Here is a 22,643-nt window from a genome sequence, read left to right as displayed (position 1 = left end):
TGTATATTAGAAACTTTGCAATTTCAATATCTTGTTTAAAAATCAATGTGTGAAAGATGAGGCTCTGCATATTCCATTTAAGCATGTGCAATAACTACCTGCCCATATTTAGAGTACTTTAATTCTAACACATGTCATTCCCCACTGATGTAAAAGTATTCTGTCAAATCCATTAAAGGAAAATCAGACATGTACATTTGGGATCAAATAGAACATAGAAAGTTACCTGAGGAACATATTTCTCCTACTTTTGAGTCGGGGAAAATTAGTCAACTGAATCAACTAAGTATTATTTATTAACTTACAGCACTTTAGCACAATGTTAAGTAATAAAATTTTCTAGACCAAAGGCCACACTTGAAACTGAGCTTCTCAGATTCATATTGTAATTGAAGCAGGGCTATAACACCATCTGAGAATTCCGCTGTGTCATGATGGTTATGAGTTTTACAGTAGGTACACTACACAATTTCTCTGAAGCCATTTTTTCTCTGAATGCAGTTTATCTTAGAAGATGTATTAGTTTGCCAAGCAAGTCCTTCAAGAGGAATATCCTTGGTACCACACTCAGGAAATGAAGTTTGGGGACATAAAAAGTAATATACCTTCTGAACTAAAGGCAAAATAGAAAATGGAAGAGATTTCTTGTTTATGCACATAACCGTAAATAATTCTGGGACTGTGTGTACATGATTCACCTAGTCCTCTTATTTACTCTCACCATACTTACTTACATGTCTGTTGGGGAAAATATCAAGGCCATTACAAAGCAGTTTATACTATGTAAATTACCTAAAAATGTTTCAAACAATTTGCCGAATAAAGTTTAGGTAAATGCATTTTGTTTGGAAAATATTTTTGAATCGATGATATACCTTAGCCTTTTCAGCATGTACTATTGCCTTGCAGTGTTCTGAACAGTATCTTGTATAAGTAAATAATTTATTGAATTAAATTATAGGACAATTATTAAAGACAAGTTTGTGAGCCGGGCACGGTGGTGTATGCCTGTATCCCAGCAGCTCAGGAGGCTGAGGCAGGAGGATTGTGAGTTCAAAGTGAGATTCAGCAACTTACTGAGGCCCCGAGCAACTCAGTGAGACCCTGTCTCTAAATAAAATACAAAAAAGGGCTGTGGATGGGACTCAGTGGTCAAGGGCCCCTGAGTTCAATCCCTTGTGCCAAACAAACAAAAGTCAAGTATGTGATTGAGGTATAAAAGCAAAACTCATGATAAATCATAGAAAAGTTAAATTACTTTGGTGTGAATATACCCAAATAACTTTTAACCCTCAGACATGTATTAACAGCCTTCGCTGAGGCCACCTTTAGAAATACATGCAATCATCTGCACTAATGAGAGAGACTCCAAACTGGAGAGGTGCCTTGCCTCTGCTCTCTTCACCTATCAACACTATTAATGTATTCTTATGGAAATATCTGTGTGTATCATATAATTCATATATCAAAACCTTTTGTCTTCCCAAATTTAAAGAATAAAACTCAGACTCCTTTGCATTCTCACCTGCCTCTAATTTCTTAACCACTATCCTCCAATCTTCCATCTCCTCCTAGTTCTTTTTTCACTTTCCACAAACAACCTAACCTCTTGATTACAAGAGAAAAGCAAAAGCACTTAGGCTTCAGAGCCTCCAATATCTCTTCTACCTACAAAATTATCTCCAGCCATATATTTTTGTTTTATTATTGTTTACTTGAGATGGGCTCTTTCTGTGTTGCCTAGGCTGGTCCTTAACTCATGAGCTCAAGTGATCCCCTCAGCTCAGCCTCCTGGGTAGCAGTGCCTGGCTTAATGATTTTTTTTTTTTTTCTGGGGCATGCTAGGGATTGAACCCAGGGTGTTGCAACATGCTAGGCAAGTGCTCTACCACTGACCTATACCCCCAACCCCATACCTTTTATTAACTCATTTTCTGTCAAATGTCAGAAAAAGAGATGCCCAATTATTATTACTAATATTATTGGTATTATTATTTTTAAAATGTTTCACTTATTTTTGGTACTAGGGAATGAACCATTACCAGGGATGCATTGCCAGATACAAAAATATAATGGAGACTCACTTTGTCATGTTCTGTGCTAAGCATTATTACTTGGACTATCTTTCGTACCATGAGGAACCATTTGAAGTTGGCAGTGTTTCTAGCTCCATATTACAGAGGATAAAACTGAGACCAAGAAAGGCTAGGTAAATTGTCCAAGGGTGCAGAGATGCAGAATTCAAACCCAGACAGTCTGAATTCATAGCCAGCACTTTCAGCTATGTGTCCTTCTGTGGTGTGTGTGTGTGTGTCTGTGTGTCTGTCTCTCCCATGCCTACTTTAAGACATCAGTATTTCTTGCCTGCTTCACTCACTAGTTATTCTATTGCATATTCAATTTGTCAGGCTCCTCTCTGCTTTTCTCTGTTGGCAGGAGGGATAAGTCACTTGCTGTCTAAAAATGAATGAAGAGATAGATAGATGAATGAATACAACATCCATCATTGACCCTCAGCCCTCTTCTAGCTACTTCCGTCTCTCCATTTCTTCACTTCGGTTTTATCAGAGATTAGTATCCATTCACTCACTAATGCCTTAGCTCTTATTTGCTCTTCAACCAATAGCAATCAAGATTCTGCCTTAAATAATAAATTGAAATTGATCTAGGAAAGGACATTAATTACCTCTTAATCACACTTGAGAAGTACATCAGATCTACTCACTTCTTACCATTTATACTGGTACTGCCTTAGTCCCGGTCAACATGGCCATTCTCTTTGACCATTACAACATCTATTTGATGTTTGTGCATGCATGCAGTACTGGGGATTAAACCTGGGGGTGCTTTACCACTGAGCTCCATCCCAAGTATTTTTTATTTTGAGACATAGTTTTGCTAAACTGGGGAGGCTGGCCTTGAAATTGCAATCCTCCTGCCTCATCCTCCCAAGTAGCTGGAATTACTGGTGTCCGTCATTGTGCCCAGCTTTTTTTTAAACACATTTTTTTTTATTTGTAGGTGGACACAATACCTTCATTTTATTTTTATGTGGTGGTGAGGATCAAACCCAGTGCCTCACATGTGCTAGGTGAGCACACTAATACTGAGCCACAACCCCAGCCCTGTGTCCAGCTTTAATGATTACAATATACTTGTAGCTGGTTTCTCTCACTTACACTTTGGCCTTTCTCGGAATCAGTCTCAGTGTAGTGCTCAGGGTGGCAATTCTAGAGTATATTTGCATTGCATTATATTATTTATCTGCTTAAAACATCAGTACTGTTCTATAGCAGTAAACCTACAGCGTCACCTCCTTACCATGGCCTTTAAGGCACTACCTGGTCTGATACTTACACATCTCTTCTACCTTTCTCTCTCGCTGCTTGGCCTCTTGCTCATCATGCCTCAGTCACATTTTATTTCGTTTACTGGTGGTTGAATTCAGTGGGCTCTTCCCTGTCTCAGGACTGTTTCACATGTTCCCCTATCTTATTCCCACTCCCTGCCTGCCTCTCTCCTGCTTATTCTTCAAATATTAGCTTAAATTTTGCATTCCCAGTGATATCATCACTTATCTGAGATTGGTCTCCCTATTAAACTGCCCCAAGTACCTGTTTTTGTTTTCCTTTTTAAAGATTATCATGCTATTTAATTGTATATTTGTGAGGTTGAATGTCTGCAACACTTATTAAATTGTAAGATCTATAGGTGGATGAATCATGTCAATTTTATTTACATGGTATGTACTTAACAAATCTTCAATGAATCTTTTGGCATAAATGCAAAATCAAATGAACTTTTCAGTCTAGTGTTAATTTGTATCCATTTGGCACTTCATAACATTGAAGAACTTAAATTCCTTTTTGAAATCTTTTCTTTCCTTGCCTTCTTAAACAGTAAACACTCTCTGCTGATTTTATTCCTATAACCTTGGCCAGTGCCCTGTAGAGTTTCCATTGTTATGTAACTTCCTAGATGATAAAAACAGAAGCTCATCAAGTAGGGATAAGCATATACCAGAAGTGAGATTTTTTCCTGCAAGAGTGATTAAAATAATAATAACAAGACAATAAAATTCTCACAATTGGCAGAAATTGTAAAAACTCTTACCTGAGACAGTGGCTGGGCTGCTAAACTTTTTCCAACTTTTTTGTTTCTTTTGCAGTCATATCATTGGGTTGGCTTATAATTACATGTAGTCAGATGCGGAGGGGGAGAGTGAGGTAGAGAGAGAGACAGAGAGAGAGAGAAACAACAACAAAAAACCTCACACACACAAAAACACAAAGACCTTTCTACTGTCTAGAGGCAGACCTCCCGGTAAGAGGGATATGCTAGTTCCCACATCTTCTGTGATCAATAATCCTCTTCTTTAGGGGGGTAGATTGGCTGCATAGCTTCCCACTGACTTGTCCTCCAACCTGCCTCCCACAGAATTGAATTTGGTACATCGTTGTAATTATGTGCTGTACCTTTACTGGAAGAAAAGCACAGATCTTTGAAAGCTCTGGCAGTTAGAACCCCCAGCAGGAGCTTTTAGACTCTTCAGAGTGTTTGCAGCTCAGCTGTTCTCAAACCTCAGAGCTATGGAAATTCCCACTTGTCTTGCACTGAGGATGGAGACCCATACTGTGTATATCTATTAAACTAACACATCTTCTGAGAAAAAGAAGGCAATAATTAGTTCTTTTAGTAATCTATGCTTTGTTTTTCTGACTTCAAAATTACCCATATTTTTCAATTAAAACATTCTAAAGCTATAATCTAACAGAAAGATGTTGAGGTAGCCATGTACATAAAAATCTTTGACATGAAAAGCCCAGATTACACGATATTGCTGACAGCACATGGAATATTTTTTCCCCTTTTTTACATAAACATTTTAAGGTGGAAGGAAAGATTTATGCCTGTAATTGGAAGAACAACTATCAAGTCGCTGTGTCTTTTAATTTTTTAAAGCCTTATAAGAGTTTATAAGCTCTATTCATGGTAGCTTAACCAGGTGAAAAGGAAATTCTTAAAACTTTTTTTAAAAAATTTCACCTATATATCACCAAAGGCACTTAGTGTGGTAGAAAATCGTAGGTCCTCTGTTCTTTTACTATTAAAACTTTTTTCATTTGCATATTCATTGGAAAAATCATCTTTTTCTTTATCTTATCTGCTTGCATTCAGAGTATTCAATGTTTTGATATGTAGTACCCTGATTGTTTCTGTTTTCATTCCTTCTGTACACATGAATGGTATCTGTTAATTCTACATGTGTATTCATCTTATGTGAGTAAAAGCTCTTTTAGTAATTTTGAGAGCAGGTAAAAGAAAATTCACCGTGACTCATTTGCAAATCCCTGTATTTATATTCTTTTTCACTTCATTAAATTTTTATAATAACCCATTCTCATGACATAATTATTTATTTTCATTAGCTTTTGCAATAAAATAAGGTAAAATAAAACCACCTGAAAATTGGATGTTCACAGTAGTCTGTAGTTTTTCAGTTTTGCAATTGATTGCTTTTCATTAAATTCAAAAAATTAAAAACTGACCCTCCTGTTTTTTCCCCATTTGTCATTAACTAACCCCTAAAACAATAGCATAACAACACAATAGTTTTAATGGTCTTACTTGACGTGAAGCCATTGTTTTCAGAAGCAATTTTTGAAATTCTTGCTTAACTTCTTAATGTGATTCTTCTCTGAGTTTTCAGTGTCTGTTGGGGTAGACGTTGTTATTTTGTTCTGTTCCAGACTAAAGATGAGGAGGTATTTGTCAATGCATAATCTCACATATCACTATCTTTGGGGAAATATTCTGTATCAACACATCATTATTTTTCTGATGTAGCGTCAGTTTTCAACACTATTTTTTCAAAGCTTCAATTTGCAGATTAACTATGGCCCTCATCTCTCATGACATCTAATGTGCAAATATCTGTCATTTACTTATAGCTGGTATACATGTATTGGTTATTTGTTCAGGCCTGGTACTGGATTTGTTTCTGGAAGTACAGCAATGAATAGAAGAGGTCCTGTCCTCAACGAGGGTTTTGACTGTAAGAAGATTAGAAAATTACTTAATAGAGAATGACAAATATCTTTGCTTCATTTCCATGCTTACAGGCAGAATGTTGCTCTGAATCTCACTTTTATAGGCAGTTGTACCTGCTCTCTAACACAAATCCTTCCATCTTCAATAAGATTTCTTCATTCCCTTTATATAGTCATAGATACAAAACTACTCTATATATTCAGTAGACAGTTGGTCACAAGAGTGAATATTTCTTCCAAATTTATCTCTTAATTCTACTGAATTCTAAATTCTATTTTGAAGAAGCTAGAGTTTCCATTATGCTTTCGTATAATAATTGTTAAGGGTGTGTTTCTTAGCATTGCAAAAAAAATGTGATAGAAATAACCCCAAAGGACACATGACTGCAGATGTGTCATGTGGCCATCTCCTGTGCATTCACACATAATTTTTGCACTCATGCCAATTTTTTTCTTTTTCTTTGGATTCATTTGGTAGTTTGGTAGTAGATCAATATTCACCATCTGTATAGGTATGAAGTACATAAAATTCAAATTATATAAACAAAACTGTGTCTAACTCTTTGGGGAAATAACCCACTTGTAACTGCTCTCACTAAAGCTGTCAATGCACTTTTTTTTTTTTAATATAGTGCAGATCAGCTAAAGAAATGAGAGTTGTTTGATGTGATTTGATAGACAAGTACCTTGTAACACAAATAAATCCCCTACATAATACAACACCCTGGTCAGCATCCCACAGCACTTCAAGCAGTGAATTATAAAACAAAGGATGCCACTCAACTAAAATGCTGCCAGGGACCACAATGCAAAACAAACACACTTTTCAGTAGAGTTTTTGTTTTATTTACTTATATCACTTAGGTGCACTCAAGTGCCTTTATGAGACATGAGCCTTTTAATAATTGTATCATTGGCTGGGGATGTAGCTCAATGCTTTCTTTTTGTCCAAGATATTCCCTTATATACCCATAACTTTTGATGGAAGTTTGTGTGTTGTCTATCAAACACTGGTCTGATCATAAAAATGCACACTTATGATTGTGAAAGTTGTGTTGATATGATCAATGCATACTGAATTGTGGCTTCTGTTAAGAGCTGTGCCTATATAACTTCACCTCCTCCATGTCTTTTGAGTTTATAAGAACATATTTTCAATCATAACATTTCAAATGGTAGACGTATATTATGAATTAATTATGGCTTAGCAGAGTACAGCACACTATTTATAGTGTGTTTAAAAGATAATGAGCTGTGTTCTTCACTGGACCCTGGAAGCACCCTTCCTTAAAATCGTGGGTGAGAGGAACTTTCTTTGCTTTTTGTTTGTTTGGGTTTTTTTTTTTTTTTTTTTTTTTTTTTTTTTTTTTGTGCTGGCGATTGAACCCAGGGCCTTCTGTTTGACAGGCAAGCACTCTGTGAACTGAGCTATATCCCTAGTCCTCACTCAGGTTTGAGAGAACAATTAGGGGCCATATTTTCTTCTTACTGAGAATTTCTGAGAAGAAATAAAGAAGGTAAAGACAACAATAGCCATTTGTTTATAGTACTTACATTGTTACAGTTACAGAGCATTACACATAGTATCTCATTTAAGTGCTTCTACAGTTTGCAAAGACTATTTAATGAAAGCATTTTCCCCAATCAGGAAGTAAAGACTAAAATGTTAGAGAACTTACACTGTGCCGCAGAGCTAGAAAGTGACTCAACTGTATGTAGTTGAAGTTCATATCTCTGTAATTCAGAAGTTCCTGTTTCTTCCATGGCCACTTATATTATAGATCTGGATTTTGCAGACTTTTTTCTCCTGAGATTAGGCCAAAAATCTCTCTCAAACTTTATCCTTAGCTGGGGTTGTGGCTCAGTGGTAGAGTTCTTGCCTAGCACATATGAGGCAATGAGTTCAATTCTCAGAACCACATAAAAAAATAAAGATATCATGTCCATCTACAACTAAAAATATTTTTAAAAAACTATATCCTTTAAAATATTGCCTTCCAAATATGGGTTAATTGTCCTGGGCAGTATTTTGGGTTGATCCACCTTGCAGCAAACGACCTTGCATAAGGTACCTCCTCCTTCCTTATCTATCTTGCTGTTATACCTCTTCAAACTGTGCATCTTCTTTATCTAGCAGTTTGCTGATATTGTGGTTTTAATTTTTGTGATTGAATATCTTTATTTATTCATTCATTTTACATTAATTTATTTTTTAAATCACCTCTCATATTTATCATCTGCCACGTATTGAACCTTGTTGTAGGGGAATGAATGAAGAAAGTTGTATCAAATCCAAAAGCTCTGATATCCTTGTGGTATACCACTTCTTCCTAAAATCAGGGTAACTGATGACAGATTAATATCCAGTGCTAGCAGTTCAACAAAGTTAATTCCCTTGCATTCCTCTTTTGACATCATAATCAGAGGTATTTTGGTGGGGAGAGTCAAATATTTCCATCAGCTCTTAATTTTGTTTAATAATAGACAGTCTGACTATGCCTCTTGGGAGAAGATCTGGAAAATGGCTAGTCAGCTAAGGAGTGCTGTTAAAATCAATCAGCAAATATTTGAATGTCTAATATATGCAAGATCCTGTGCTAGGTGCCTCTCAAGGTGCAATCTTTGTCTCTTTTCACTTTTTCTCACTATACACTCTTCTTCTCAATGACCTTGTCTCTCATAGCATCTACTCAGCTCCCAAATCTGCCAACTCCAATACTTATCTTCTCCTAAACTCCAGGAATATATTTCTAAATTCTACCAGATATAATAATCATAATACTACCAAATGTAATATTATAAAAAAAACTTACTATGGCAATAAAGCATTATTATATCCCTATCAGAGATATATCATTTTACCATTTAGGAGAGGGTTTAGAGGGAGAAAGGCTGGAGGGATCAGTGAGAACCTTTCTATTTTAGTAATCTAACCTTCAAGTATGTAAAATTTGAACTCGAAAAGAAGCCTAGAAAATGAGGGATAATTCTATCAAATTCTTCAGTTGAAAATATTGGTGAGGATTGGTATTAAATGATGTCATGTTTACTATGATTTGAATGTTACTCCAAGATTTACTATGTTGATAATGGAAAGTATAGTGTTGCGGTTTGTAGTAAGATACGCTGCTTGGCATCAGAGAAAATGTTCAACCAATTTCACATGTGATTATAATTTTTTTTTTGGTAACAAATGAGCAATATATTTCATTAGTGGAGCTAATACCTTTTACTTAAGCTTCCCTCTAGAGACTGAGATGTGAAAAGGAAGGAAGTAATATGTATAGACCATTTATTTGGCTTCTGTCTGTTCATCAAAACAAAGCTGCTTTATGTGAATTTCCCTGTTTGATAGATGAAGAAACTGAAGGCCTGAAAATTAGGCAGTCAGACAACATGGGAGTGTCTGAATTCAATCATGTTTGATTGAAATTGCTATTAAGCTGCACTCTCCTACCCATGTTGACTTAGTCCCTGGTTCTTTAATGGAGCAGATCTTGGGAAGGGAATTCATGTGCCCTCATTCTCTGAAACAAAACAAAAGCCAAACAATAAACCATATCAAAGCAGCCCCACCTTCTGCCTTCATTAATGCCCACATTGTTCTACCTCAGAGCAAACTTAAAACCTTGGAGCCATCTTTGACTTCCTTCTTCCATAAATGGTCAGTTGCTAGGTCCCATTGATTTTTCCTTAATTTTGTCTCTTGTATCAATTCAGTCCTTTCTCTTCCTATTGCCATAGTCCTAACTTAATACCTGTTTCTCAAGCCATTTTGATACCTTATTGATGGTCTCCCTGCTGCTCTCTTGTTCATCCAATGATATTTACTGTTCCTAATAAGACTTAAGGGGCAGTGTGATGTAGTGGTTGAGCTTGGCTTCCATAGCACAAATGTTTATGTTCAAACCTCTAGTTCTCCAACATACAATTTGACATTTCCTCATCTTTAGAATGAAGATCATAATAATAATAACTTTCTCCTAGTATTATTTTCTGAATCAAATCAATTAAGTTTTAGTCAATATTTTCATCACTGTGACCCAAAGAACTGAAAGAACAACATAGAGGAGGAAAGCATGGTTTTAGTAGTTTGGCAGACTCCATAACTCTGGACCCAAGGTAAGGTAGATCATCATGGCAGAAAGGCACAACAGAGGAACGTAGCTCAGGATATGGCAACTAGGAAACACAGAGAGAGCTTTGCTCACCAGGGATAAAATAAAAACCCCTAAGGCACATCCCAGTTACTTCCAACCATACTCCACCTTCCAGCAGTTACCACCCTATTAATCCATATCTGATTCCATTCTCCCTCTTATAATATGATCATTTTTCCTCTGAATATTCTCGCATTGTCTCACACATGAGCTTTTCAGGGACACCTCATATCCAAACCATAACAAATTAGAGCATATATCATACATATGTAGAAGAATGCCTATAATAAAGTGCTCAATAAATGTTACTTACCATTATTACTGTTACTGTCCTTATTATAGTTTTGGTCATGTTGTTGCAGTAGGAGCTAATATTAAAAAATAAAGATCAAATTCATACTCTGAGTTTGTAGGCCAAGGACTGAAACACAAAGCACAATAAGGATGATAATATAAATGAAGACATGTGGTATTAAAACAGAAGCAAGACTAAAAGCTCCTTTACAACTAAGGCAGGCTTATGTTCCTTGTTGATCTAGGACCAAAGGCACCTTGGTGAAATGAGTCCCTACAACCCATAACAAGCATGGGTCAGAACACTTCCATAGCGATTAGCATCTGATCAAGTAGATGCTTGACTTTTTTAGCCATCAAGGAGTCTAGCAAACTATTACCTAAACATATAAAATGATATGAAACATGGTTTTTTCTAGTAATGGCCATTTATTAGTGAAATGAAATGAAAAATAAAATGGAGAGGGATTTGGAGACAATGGTAGAGACAGAAATGAAGATAGCAAAATATATATAGAATTTTAGATTCCTATACAAAAAGATTTTATTATTTACAGATACATACCCTTTGATGTGATTAACTTCCAATTTTTTGGCCTTTACATGAAATCTTCAGATACTTTGGTCCATATTTCTGTCCCTAGTTGTAATGATTATATATGCCTAACCCATAATATTTTTCTTAAACCATTCTCTCTCTACCTATTTCTCATGACTTCAGTTCTAGGTTGTTTATTGACACATGCACACACATGTGCATACACACACACATGTATATATATATATATATATATCCATATATATATATATATATCCATTTATCTTCCCTCTACAGTGAAGCTTTCATTAAATACTGTAGTTTATCTACTTGCTTTTGAAGATACTTTGCAGTTTAAAGACTTTCATTTATGTTGTCAAATTATTTTCAGGTATTTGCTGTGCCTAATCTGTGCTCAGAATTTGTATTTAAGAAAATAAGCTATAAATATAAAAAATATATAATTAGATGGTTAATGATTTCTTTTCATTGTGCGTATGTAGATAAATGTTTATATGTGTCTACTCTCCACCGACCTCTCTTCCAGAATTTGTTTGTAAATGGAAACTAGTTAAATAATTTGGAGCTATAGGAAGTTAAAAACTAAAAATAATTATTAACATAGGAGCTATGCCAGAGGGAATTTAGAATGTGCACCAATACTCTGAAGCAAGTAATTAAAACTAAAGTTGAACTGTTTTGAAGAAAACCAACATAGAATTCTTGAATAATGTACTCGAAAGTAAGTTCATGTGATTTTTATCATAATCTAATTATTTAATATCAATATCTGTCAAATAGGTGAAATTCTTTAGAACATATATAAATATTTAATGTATTTTATGAATAGAAATCTTACATTTAAAAATTATTAAATGCTCAATCAGAGCTGGTTCTCTGATTTCAAACAGCATAGTAATAGGTAATTTCTTAGGAAATGTTCCACTTATATTTTCTGTCATCATGTACATCTTTTATCTAAGGCCCAACTATTCACTCAACTCAATTTCCTATTTATAAATTTCCCTAGTTCACCTGAGGGACAGATTTTGGCAGCTTGAATGCTATAGATAGCTAATGATTATGCAGTTTACATATAGCAACTGTTCAACTTCAATAATATTTTATTAAAGCTATCAGAATGATTTACTTGTTTAAAAGTGAATAACCAACTGCTTTTGAAACTTCACTGCAATTTTCCTTTGGAATGTTTAAAGCAAACAAAAATAATATTTTCAAAAACCCAGGGAGAATTTGCTTTATGTAGAGCTTTTACAATATTGTCTATGAAATTTTCCCCACTAAAGAGATAAAATAACAGGCTTTCAATGTATGTTCTCATAGAGTATTCCTTATCTTACAGATGAGCTCAGTGAAAATGTTACGGCCTCGTCTCAATAGCATTCTTTTCAAGCTCACGTTTGAAGAACACGTAAACAACATCAAACCAAGCATCATAGCAGTAACTCTTGCTTGTGAAGAAGTGAAGAAAAGTGAAAGCTTTAATAGACTTTTAGAGTTAGTTCTGTTGGTTGGAAACTACATGAACTCAGGCTCAAGAAATGCCCAGTCTTTGGGATTTAAGATCAACTTCCTTTGTAAGGTAAGATGGCATTTTGCAATGCTAACTTATGATAATAATCTTATAGATGTGAAGGTTACTAGATATAAATACTGAATATCTGCAAAGTTACATGCATTAAGAGTGAAATTTATGGTATATGAATTCTATCTCAAAAACAAATAATTTTTTAAAAAATATTATTACAGTAAAATACAAAAGATTGTGAATTCTTTGGTAGTACAGTACTTAACTCTTGCTGATTTTTACTGAAGTTTATAGACCAAAAAATACTGTTGTAATACAGATACAACATTGTATTCTAATCTATTTATCCTTATTTTGTGTCTTTCCAAAAAGTATTTGAGAAACTAAATTTAATGAGGAAAATGGTCAGAAATTTCTTTTTGAATATACTTCACTTTTTCTACTCTAAGAAAATAACACTATATTTGAATAGTGTTGTTATCACTGGGCTTACATTGGTTTTTGTGTGCATTACCTTCAAAGATTAAAAAATCAAGTGATATTCATCTTCACTGTTTTGATTGGGCAATTTCATAGTATTATTTTTCAGGCCAAATTTTTGTGAAAAGTAAACAAAGAAACAGAGAAGCCCCAAAGTGATTGCATGTGTCCATTTTGAGGCTGGGGCAAAGCACCTTGGTCAAGGAAAAGATCTGTCTTTTACACAGAGAAAACTGAACAGACTCAGGGGTGAAGGCCTGGAAGCAAGCTAGAGATGAAAATAAATCTGAAAACAAGCAATCCGTCTTTGACATCTCACCATCTTTCACTTTTTCTTTCCTCTCTCATCTGAAAACATTGCAGAATTTTGGTTAGTTCTTGAAGTACATTATATCAAGAATCCCTAGGAATGGATATGAATTTCTTTTGTGTTCATACATTAGATTTGCATTAGTATCAACAGATTGATATTTTAATATCTGTCAAAAAGGATTTGATCCTGGTAATTCTAACAAAGATAGACACAAACAATAACATTTATAGATAATTAGAAATGTAATGGATTTTTATCCATTTGTTCCTGGTATATTTATGAGTAGTGTATGAAAAAAAAATAGAGATCATTTGGAAATGCCAACGTTTGTGAAGAAAAAGTTTTTATTTCTTGTGATAGTTAAGGATGTGCAGAATTATTTGATAATACCAGCATGGAATTAGGCAATGCTCATAATAAATTAGAATAAATGATAGCTGGGTTTATGAGATAAAACTCTTTAATGCTTTCTCATTATGTCTTACACCATATTGCCTGATACTAATGAAGTCATCTCTTACCAAGGTGCAGTTTGGTTACAGTGTATTTCAAATGCATAGTGAGTAAATCTAAAATGATCTTGGTTAATGATTATAAAAATAATATTAGAAATTTATATTAAATATCTATTTCACATTTAACTCATTAAAAGATTTTGAACTATTCTAATATGAACAAATACATCTCTTTATTATCAAGTGTCTTAATTTTACCCTATTCAAATTAATTACATGAACTGATTTCTTTCAAACAAGAATGAATAAGTCCTTTATGCATAGGAACAAAAGATTACATTAATCTCACAGAAGGATTTTAGTTACATCTTATATGTGGGAGAGAGGCTTCTTCCTGTCATCTACATGTCAAATAAAAGTTCTTCCACACAACGCTGATCTGACATCTATCACTAGAGGTATGCTCAAAGGATTCAGCACAAAGATTTTTGCCAACTTCAAATAAAATAAAAAATAATCTTGTGGGGAATACTATCATGTAGTAATAGGTGTTCTAAAAGAGAAAGAAGTGAAGGTTTTAAAATATTTCCCCTCCCACTTTTTTTCAGTAGAATTTTTACCTACTGTTATGTGCTTAAAGAGAAATAGTTGTCAGTAATGAAGCAATATATCATATACAAGCATGTCATTCCCATAATTTCTACAATTAAAATGATGTTCCTAGAATACAGCAGATTTTGAGCCGATGTAAATATCTAATATGACAGAAATTTACTCAAGTACCTAGAAAGGGCTTAGGTCTGTTATGGGTACAAAATAGAATTAACTAACTACTGATATATGATCAACTAGAATTGCTATTAAATTTCACTTATATCATAAAAGATTACTCGGTTGATTTTTCATTTCTTTACAAAATATCAGGGAGAATTCCCTGTGTATTATTTACTCACCTAAACTTTTCTAATGTTAATTTCCTTTCTCAGTAATTTTGAAAGTGTAATCAACTGCCTTTTTACAAGAAGCTAAAAAGTACATTAAAATATTTACCTTTTTTAAAAGGAGTCCTGATATAAACAGTTAAACTTATCAGATATATCTTAAGAGTAACATAATATAAAAAATTCAGAGGGTCACAATTGGCTGCTATGATATTTGGGAAGAAAAGGCAAACAGATGGGTTAACCAAAATGTTAAATAACACTAAAGGGTATCATTACTCTAAGTACTACCCTCACCACAAAATGCTTTGTTAATTTCAGCAGTGAATTATCATTTTGTGAGTCACCAAACCAGTGTGCTGAACTGTAATAAAAATCATTTCAATGAAGATGATTTCCCAATGTTAGCTTGGCCTGTACTTGCGTGTTGGTTATTAAAATTCTAACCAATAGCAAAGCTGTACTTCAGGGACATTTGTTATTTTTGTTTTCAGGATGTAATAGCATATATAATCTGCATAAGAACAAAACATTTAAAAATACTGAGCACTCCCTAAGTGCTAAGCTTTGAGGTATTTCAGATAAGGATCTTTGCATACAACAGAAAGTGCCTCAGCTTGATTGAGGCAAAACATAGAAGTTATTGTAAGGATATCCGGTAGTTCAGCCAGTAGCTGGGGAAAAGCTAAAGAAATTGGACTTTAAAAAGAATACCAGCCAGGCGTGCTGGTACCTCCTATAATCCCAGTGGCTATAGAGGCTGAAGCAGGAGGACCATGAGTTCAAAGCCAGCCTCAGGAACTGCAAGGCACTAAGCAAGTCAGTTAGACCCTGTCTCTAAATAAAATACAAAATAGCACTGGGGATGTGGCCCAGTGATTGAGTGCCCCTGAGTTCAAACCCCCCCTGCAAAAAAAAAAAAAAAAAAAAAAATGCAGTTGTGGCAGCTTAGAGAATTCAGGAATGAAGGAAAGTCTTTTAAGGATGTTGCCTTTGGAATGTATCAGCTCCAACCATTTTTTTTCCTCCTTTCCCTGTTCATTAAGATTGTAATTAAACTGATTAACCTAGAATGGATTAAAGAATTGTTGCTTCTCTAAGGGGAAAACAAAGATCCTTGAGTGACAGTACTACCAAGACTACCTGTTATGGCAGACCTAAAGAATGCTCTTGCCAAAGATTGGGATGCCAAAGTTGAGGGAGTATCATGCAGGCACAAACACACAAAGACAAAACAAAACCGATGGGTCTATATACCAGTGGCATGCAGACAGTACAAAAGACACATAGAAACATCAAGAAGCTGTGAAACAATGGACATTTTTTTAAGCTATTTTATCTCAACTCCCTCAGGTCTCCCTCCCAGTGACGGGAACAAAGCCCTTAACACTGTTCCAGGAAACAGCCCCAAACAGAGAGTAAAAGAGTAATTGGAGCAAGATAGTATTCAGGCAGTTAAGACACCAGAATCTACACCCTGTTGTAAAACATTGTGAAACATGTTGTATGTTATCAGCAAACCCAGACCCCCTTTGAAATTTCCCGGCAGCTTTGTTCCCCTTTTCCCTTTCATGTGCGACGACCCCTCCCGATGTGTGTTCTCTGCCTTTATAAACCTACAAGATTTTTTGCTCCGGACTCGACTCCTGCGTGAGTCACAAGTTGGGTCCCAGCGCGCTGGAATAAACACCTCTTGCGGTTTGCATCAAGTGACGCCTCCTGCGGTTGATTGGGGTTGCTGTCGATCCATGGGACAGAGTTGGGGTTTCCTTTTTGGGGGCCTTACAGCTGTAGTACAATTGAGTAGCCAAGAAATATATAGAGAAAATATCATGTGACATCACAGCATTCACTGTCAATCACTGCCAAAATTAATGTCTGCTCAGATTAGGAGTTCAGAGGAAAGAGAAATCTTTGGTGCTTGGGTGGTGTAAAATTGAAATAGAAAGATCTTGAAGAGTAGAAAGGATTAGGGTATAGGAAGACAAGCCATAGCTGTACCCAAGAGGAGAATGCCATGGACTTAAAAACTAAGTACATTTTAGTTTCTACTTTGCCAATTATCAGCCAAACTTTTATGGCTAAGGTTCTCACACTCTACGAATCTATTCCTTCATCTGTACATGAGGAAATGCGCTGACCCCTGTTTATTTTCACGAGGTTGTTTTCAGGTCAAATAAAATGAGGTATGATAGAATACACTGTAACGTTATACAAATGCTAATTCTTTTTAAGATGATACACAACTAGGAGTGATCATGATGTATATGATAATTAATTAGAAAACCACACTGCCGGGAATATTGAGTTCATGTTGGAAACAAGTAATCACATGGGTAAGCAAGTTGTAAAATTTTTAGTCTTTCGTATACTACTTTGAATATCTTGGCTATTTTTTGTAAAATCATTTTCAGCCCCCTTAATAACTTTAAAAAGCTAAAATCTTTGTTTAGTATTCTGGCCAGAACCTTCAAAAACTCTCTTTCACTAATATTTTGACTTTCTAGTCATTCTACTTACAAAGACACAAACATGTGTAGGACCCCCAAAAAGGAAATCCCAACTCTGTCCCACGGATCAACAGCCACCCCAATCAACCACAGGAGGCGTCACTTGATGCAAACCGCAAGAGGCTTTTATTCCAGCGCGCTGGGACCCAACTCGTGACTCACGCAGGAGTCGAGGAGTCGAGTCCCTAGCAGAAAATCTTACAAGTTTATAAAGGCAGAAACCACACATCGGGAGGGGTCGCACATGAAAGGGAAAAAAAGGAAAAAAGGGGAACAAAGCCGCTGGGAAATTCCAAAGGGGGTCTGAGTTGGCTGATAACATACAACATGTTTCACAATGTTTTACAACAGGCCGTAGATTCTGGTCAATAGTTTCTGGTAATCTTACTGTCTGAGCACTATCTGGCTATCTGGCTCAATTTACTCTTTTACTCTCTGTTTGGGGCTGTTTCCTGGAACAGCTTTAAGGGCTTTGTTCCCATTACTGGGAGGGAGACCTTAGGGAGTTGAGATAAAATAGACAGCTTAAAAAAATGTCCATTCTTTCACATGTATGACACACCAAAATCTTATGCAATCTTGCTTACATGCAGATGTGAAATATATCGTGGAAAAACTCAAAGGAAAACATGTAGGTTCACTATGGAAAAAAAATTTTAGATATATTTAAGTTGTCAAGATTAGCCTAATAATGTAATTTTCTATACTTTAACATTCACCATTTACATAGAGTGCCAGTAACAAGTATAGGATATATAACTTAAAGGCCATCTCATGGTATTAGTAGCAGAGTATTATAGGCATCACCCCAAATATATAAGGGTACATCCATTGCCCCACCATACAACTTGTAAGAAGGGAAGTAAAATGTTTACTTCCATTGTGAAATGGAAGATTACTTACCAGAAAAAAATGATTTGTAGAGAAAAATGACTGGGTGTGATGGTGCCCACCTGTAATCCCAATGTTTCTTAAGTTCAAAACCAACCCTCAGCAATTTAGCGAGACCCTGTCTCTCAATAAACTACAAAAAATGCTGGAATGTGGCTCAGTGGTTAAGTGCCTGTGGGTTCAATCCATGGTCTCCCCCAAAAGAAGAATGAAACAAAAATGACTGCTGTCTATAGCAGTAAAATTTGGAAATATATAATCCAAGAGAAAATCTGCAAAGACTTAAGAAAAAATGTCACATACAGATACTCCAGTAATTTCACATTGTCTGATGATCATTTTTAGCTGAAAAGATGTAGATTCTGTCCATACAAACTTAGAATTTTAGCATAAGAAGATATCTAGTCTAGCCTTTTCATTCTACAGTAAGAAAACTTATGCTCAAAAAGTGAGCGTAAGTGTTTTGGTCATCTGAGGCTGCCATAATAGAATACCACAGAGTACATGGCTTGTACAGTAGAAATTTATCTTTTCAAAGTTTGGGAGACTTGAGGTCTAAGATCAAGGTGGTTTCAGGTGAGGCCTCCCTCCTCGGGTTGCAGATAACCACTTTGTTGCTGTGTCCTCACATAGGGCTTATACCCTTTTTATTTTTTGTTCCCCTACTCAAGATTCAGAACTCATCAAATTTGGGGGGATACTTTATTCTACATTATATCCCAAGTGTCTATTATGTAGGAAACCCTCAATAAATGACAGCTGAGTGAAATCCATGCAATTTGATGAAATTAAAGTCTGTTGTTAATTTTCAGCATAAATGTTAACTTTTTTTTTTAAAGTGAAAGAATTTTGTTTCTCTCAGTTATATAGGGCACATTTTTACCAGCAAAACTTTTGAATATGTAATTATAACATTTTGTTATGGTTCGTATATAAAGACATAAAAATGTATTGTTTGCTATAAAGCCACATAAGTGTTGCACCTTCAAACACAAGTTAATACCTACTTTAATATGAGAGTATTAATTTAAAAACAAAGATATTTTAGAAAATAAACACCTTAGGATTTTCTGAAAAAGAATCTTACAAATATCAGTAAATCCTGGTCAAGAATCTACACTTTTAGTTGCTTGTGTTTTACAGTTTATGAAGTGCTTTCCTTGTTCACAAGGAGGTTAAGTATTATTAACCCCATTTTGCAAATTAGAATACTAAATCCTAATGAGGTTATATAATATTTCCAATATTGGAAAGCTAGAATGTGTCTAAGTTAGGACTTAAATGTGGGTTTTCTGTATCCAAAACAGTGCTGCACCCTGCCTCTCATTGCATTATAACTGAATGTTTGGTCATACTTGAGTCATTTCACAAAGCTTCACAGAACCAACTCTGCCACTTACAGAGTTCTGAAAGTGGGAAAAAAAAAAAAAAAAAATCTCATGTGGATTTTCATGGCTCTCTGGAAGCTTATGAAACTTGGAATTTATCTTTTTAAATTCAGCTGGAAGTAATTGTAGGTATATTAGTAGAAAGTTTCTCTTCCTATAATAGATTTTAATGTATCTAAGCAATAAAGCCCACATGTGTATGTTTGTGTATATATATATATATATATATATATATATATATATATATGTGTGTGTGTGTGTGTGTGTGTATATTTATATGCATTTTTTTTAACATCTATCCCCTGGTGTTGAATAAGTTCTCTGAGTATATCAATTTTATATAGGCAATGTTGAGTGCTAGGCTCAAAATTTACAAATGTGAATCTGCTCTTCAGAGAGATGGCTCACCAGTGATCACTCGGTGACAAAGGCAGAGTTAGGATCCAGCTTCTCCTGGGACTCTAACAAATACTTCAGTGGATCCTATTATTTTTGGCATTTGTGCTGACTATTTGACTTCACTGAAATATACTTTTTTCCTGTCAGTGTTTAGCATTATTTGAATATGGGGGAGATGTGACTGACTGACTGTTAAGAAGAAACTTGAGGTTTAAAATTTAGCTTTGAAAAAAATCTATGGAAGGGAAGATTAGGCTCATGACCAAGTGTGGAGAGAGGTGAAATATTAGATCCTCTTTCCAAATTCCTTCTTCTCCCTTTGGATCCTTTAAACTTTCCTTTCCATGGGGCTGTTTGCAGCAAATAGTTTTCATTTGGTGATCCATCCAAGTCACTGTTTCATAATCAGTGATATATGATCTTATGCTACAGCAAAATGTAAAGGAGTTCATTCATGATACTTTGCATTTAAAATGTCAGCATATAATTTAGTGGCACACTGTAGCATTTGTTCATAATTCATGGCCAATGGACACAAACATTTCAATTTAAGGATCTGTCTGTACCTCATTATATTGCATTGAGACAAGAACATTCACCAATTTAGACCTTTGAAATAACTAAGTACTATAGAATGACACAAGGACAGGATATCATTCTTAATTTTAAATATTTTCCTTTGTTCGACTTATATGATGTTTGACCTTTATTTAAGTCCATTGTATTTTATTGTATTGTGCTTACTGGACTCTCATCATTGAGAACCACTGAATAGTTTCTTAAACTTAAAGATGAATATTGCATTGTGGTATTATGCCAATAGTGACATTCTAGAGTCAGCTTTTATAATTGTGCCATAGCTTTTTGTTTCTTATGGTTCCTTGTGTAAATCAACGCACCAAAATTTATAATTCTAAGGCAGCAAACATTAATATTACTTTAGACAATAAGTCCAGAAGTGTCCAAGTTTATAGAACACTAATTTTTGTTTTTTAAGGAAAAAAATAGTTGTCTGTAAGGTCTTTTATTTCCATATGTTGTTACTCCTTATAGATCCTGAAGTACTTATTGTTAATCTGTGCATAATGTTTTACATTCATAGGCAAATGTTGATAGTGAAAGATTGCATTATGTGAGACATGGTGACTGATGCCTGTAATCCCAGCTACTCAGAGCCTGAAGCAGGAGGGTCTTATAATCAAGGCCAGCCACAGGTACTTAGCAAGACCCTGTCTCAAAATGAAAAATGTAAAGGGACAGTGATGAACTCAGTGATAGAGCATCCTTGGGTTCAATCCCTAGTACCCAGGGTGCAGGAGATTGCTTCAGTAATTTCTCCAGTAATAAATCTGAGTTCAGACATCCAGTCCAAAGTCCTCACCTCTGATATACTCCATGCCATTGAAAATCTGAATGGACACAGGCTGCTTTTTCTGAGTTTATCTAATTTTAAAAGGCTACCCTGTAAAAGTTGGAGACCACTGATCATGTCTCCTTGATTTTGTAATCCTGTGAATATAGTACTGCGTGCTTTGAAGGTTCTTCAATTAGAAAATCAGCTTTTTCCCACTCCTAAAATGCAGGGTACCCAGTTTGGTCTCCTTACCTTTATACTATAGTGTACTTTTGTACAATTGGTCAAAGTAGTGCTTACCTCTGTCTTCATAGGTGTCTTTCTGTCTCTGCATCTCTAGCTTGCTTCTCTCTCTCCCTCCCTTCTCCCCATTCTGCCTCTACAACCCCATCGCTTTTTATTTTGAGACAGGGTTTTGCTAAGTTGCTAAGCATGACCTCCAACTTGTTATCCTCCTGCCTCAGCCTCCTGAGTTGCTGTGATTACAGGCATCTGCCACCATGCCTGACTAAGTTATTATTCTTACTCTCTGTAGCCCACGTTAAGAAATTGAGATGGGAGAATAGACTAACTTTGTAATAAGCCATCCCCAGCAGGAGAAAAGCTACATGATCATGTTAACCACAGGATCATGTTAACCAACTTTGTAGTTGTACTTCTTCAAATTGCTATAGTTATGAAAGAGTATGTCTCTCAGAATATCTTTTTTGGCAATCTGAGCCCTAAAACAAAGGAACTTACACCTTTATTCTTTTCCTTGCATCTAAAAATATAGAAGTCCCATGAGCTTATTTAAAGATTTTTTACATTCACTGCTGCAAATTAGCTAAAACTTTTAAAGTAACACTTGCTTGTTTTATCAGGATTTGATTACATCTGTTTAGACATTATCACATTTATAACACTGTAGTTTTGCTTGTGGGAAACCTTCATTATATCCCCAAAATTTCAGTTTCTTAAATTATCTGAAGAACAGTAGTTTGTAAATGTAATTTATCTGTTGCAGACTTGATTACTATTCCTGGTCAACACTGACTGCTTCCAAGACTCCTTTTGTTCCTCAAAATATTTTTCTCTATTACATATTTTAAAATGGTTTAGCCCCTAAACACACATGTACACACACAACAGGCACTTAAGTATAATGATTTATATTGTGAAACCTATGCTGCTGATTTTAATTTATATGTTACAGTTATGCTTTTATATCTTCCTCATACATATATATGTCACCTACTGTGTAGGGTATATATGAATAAATAAACATACATTTGAATAGAGATATATATACACAGATGTATTTCACATATATACACACAGA

At 35.1% G+C, this 22,643-nt stretch overlaps 1 protein-coding gene across 1 annotated transcript in view; it reads left to right on the top strand.

Annotated features, from left to right (window-relative positions):
- The window catches only part of DIAPH2 (diaphanous related formin 2), a 796,567-nt gene that overhangs the window by 376,367 nt on the left and 397,557 nt on the right, over window positions 1–22,643 (top strand). The window contains exon 22 of the mRNA XM_079124055.1: window positions 12,406–12,645. Coding sequence (XP_078980181.1) covers window positions 12,406–12,645 — 240 coding nt within the window. The remainder of the gene's footprint in view (window positions 1–12,405; window positions 12,646–22,643) is intronic.

This window comes from Sciurus vulgaris (genome assembly GCF_902686455.1).
Source record: "Sciurus vulgaris genome assembly, chromosome: X".
NCBI classification, from domain to species: domain Eukaryota; kingdom Metazoa; phylum Chordata; class Mammalia; order Rodentia; family Sciuridae; genus Sciurus; species Sciurus vulgaris.
This window is presented reverse-complemented; position numbering and strand designations above follow the sequence as displayed.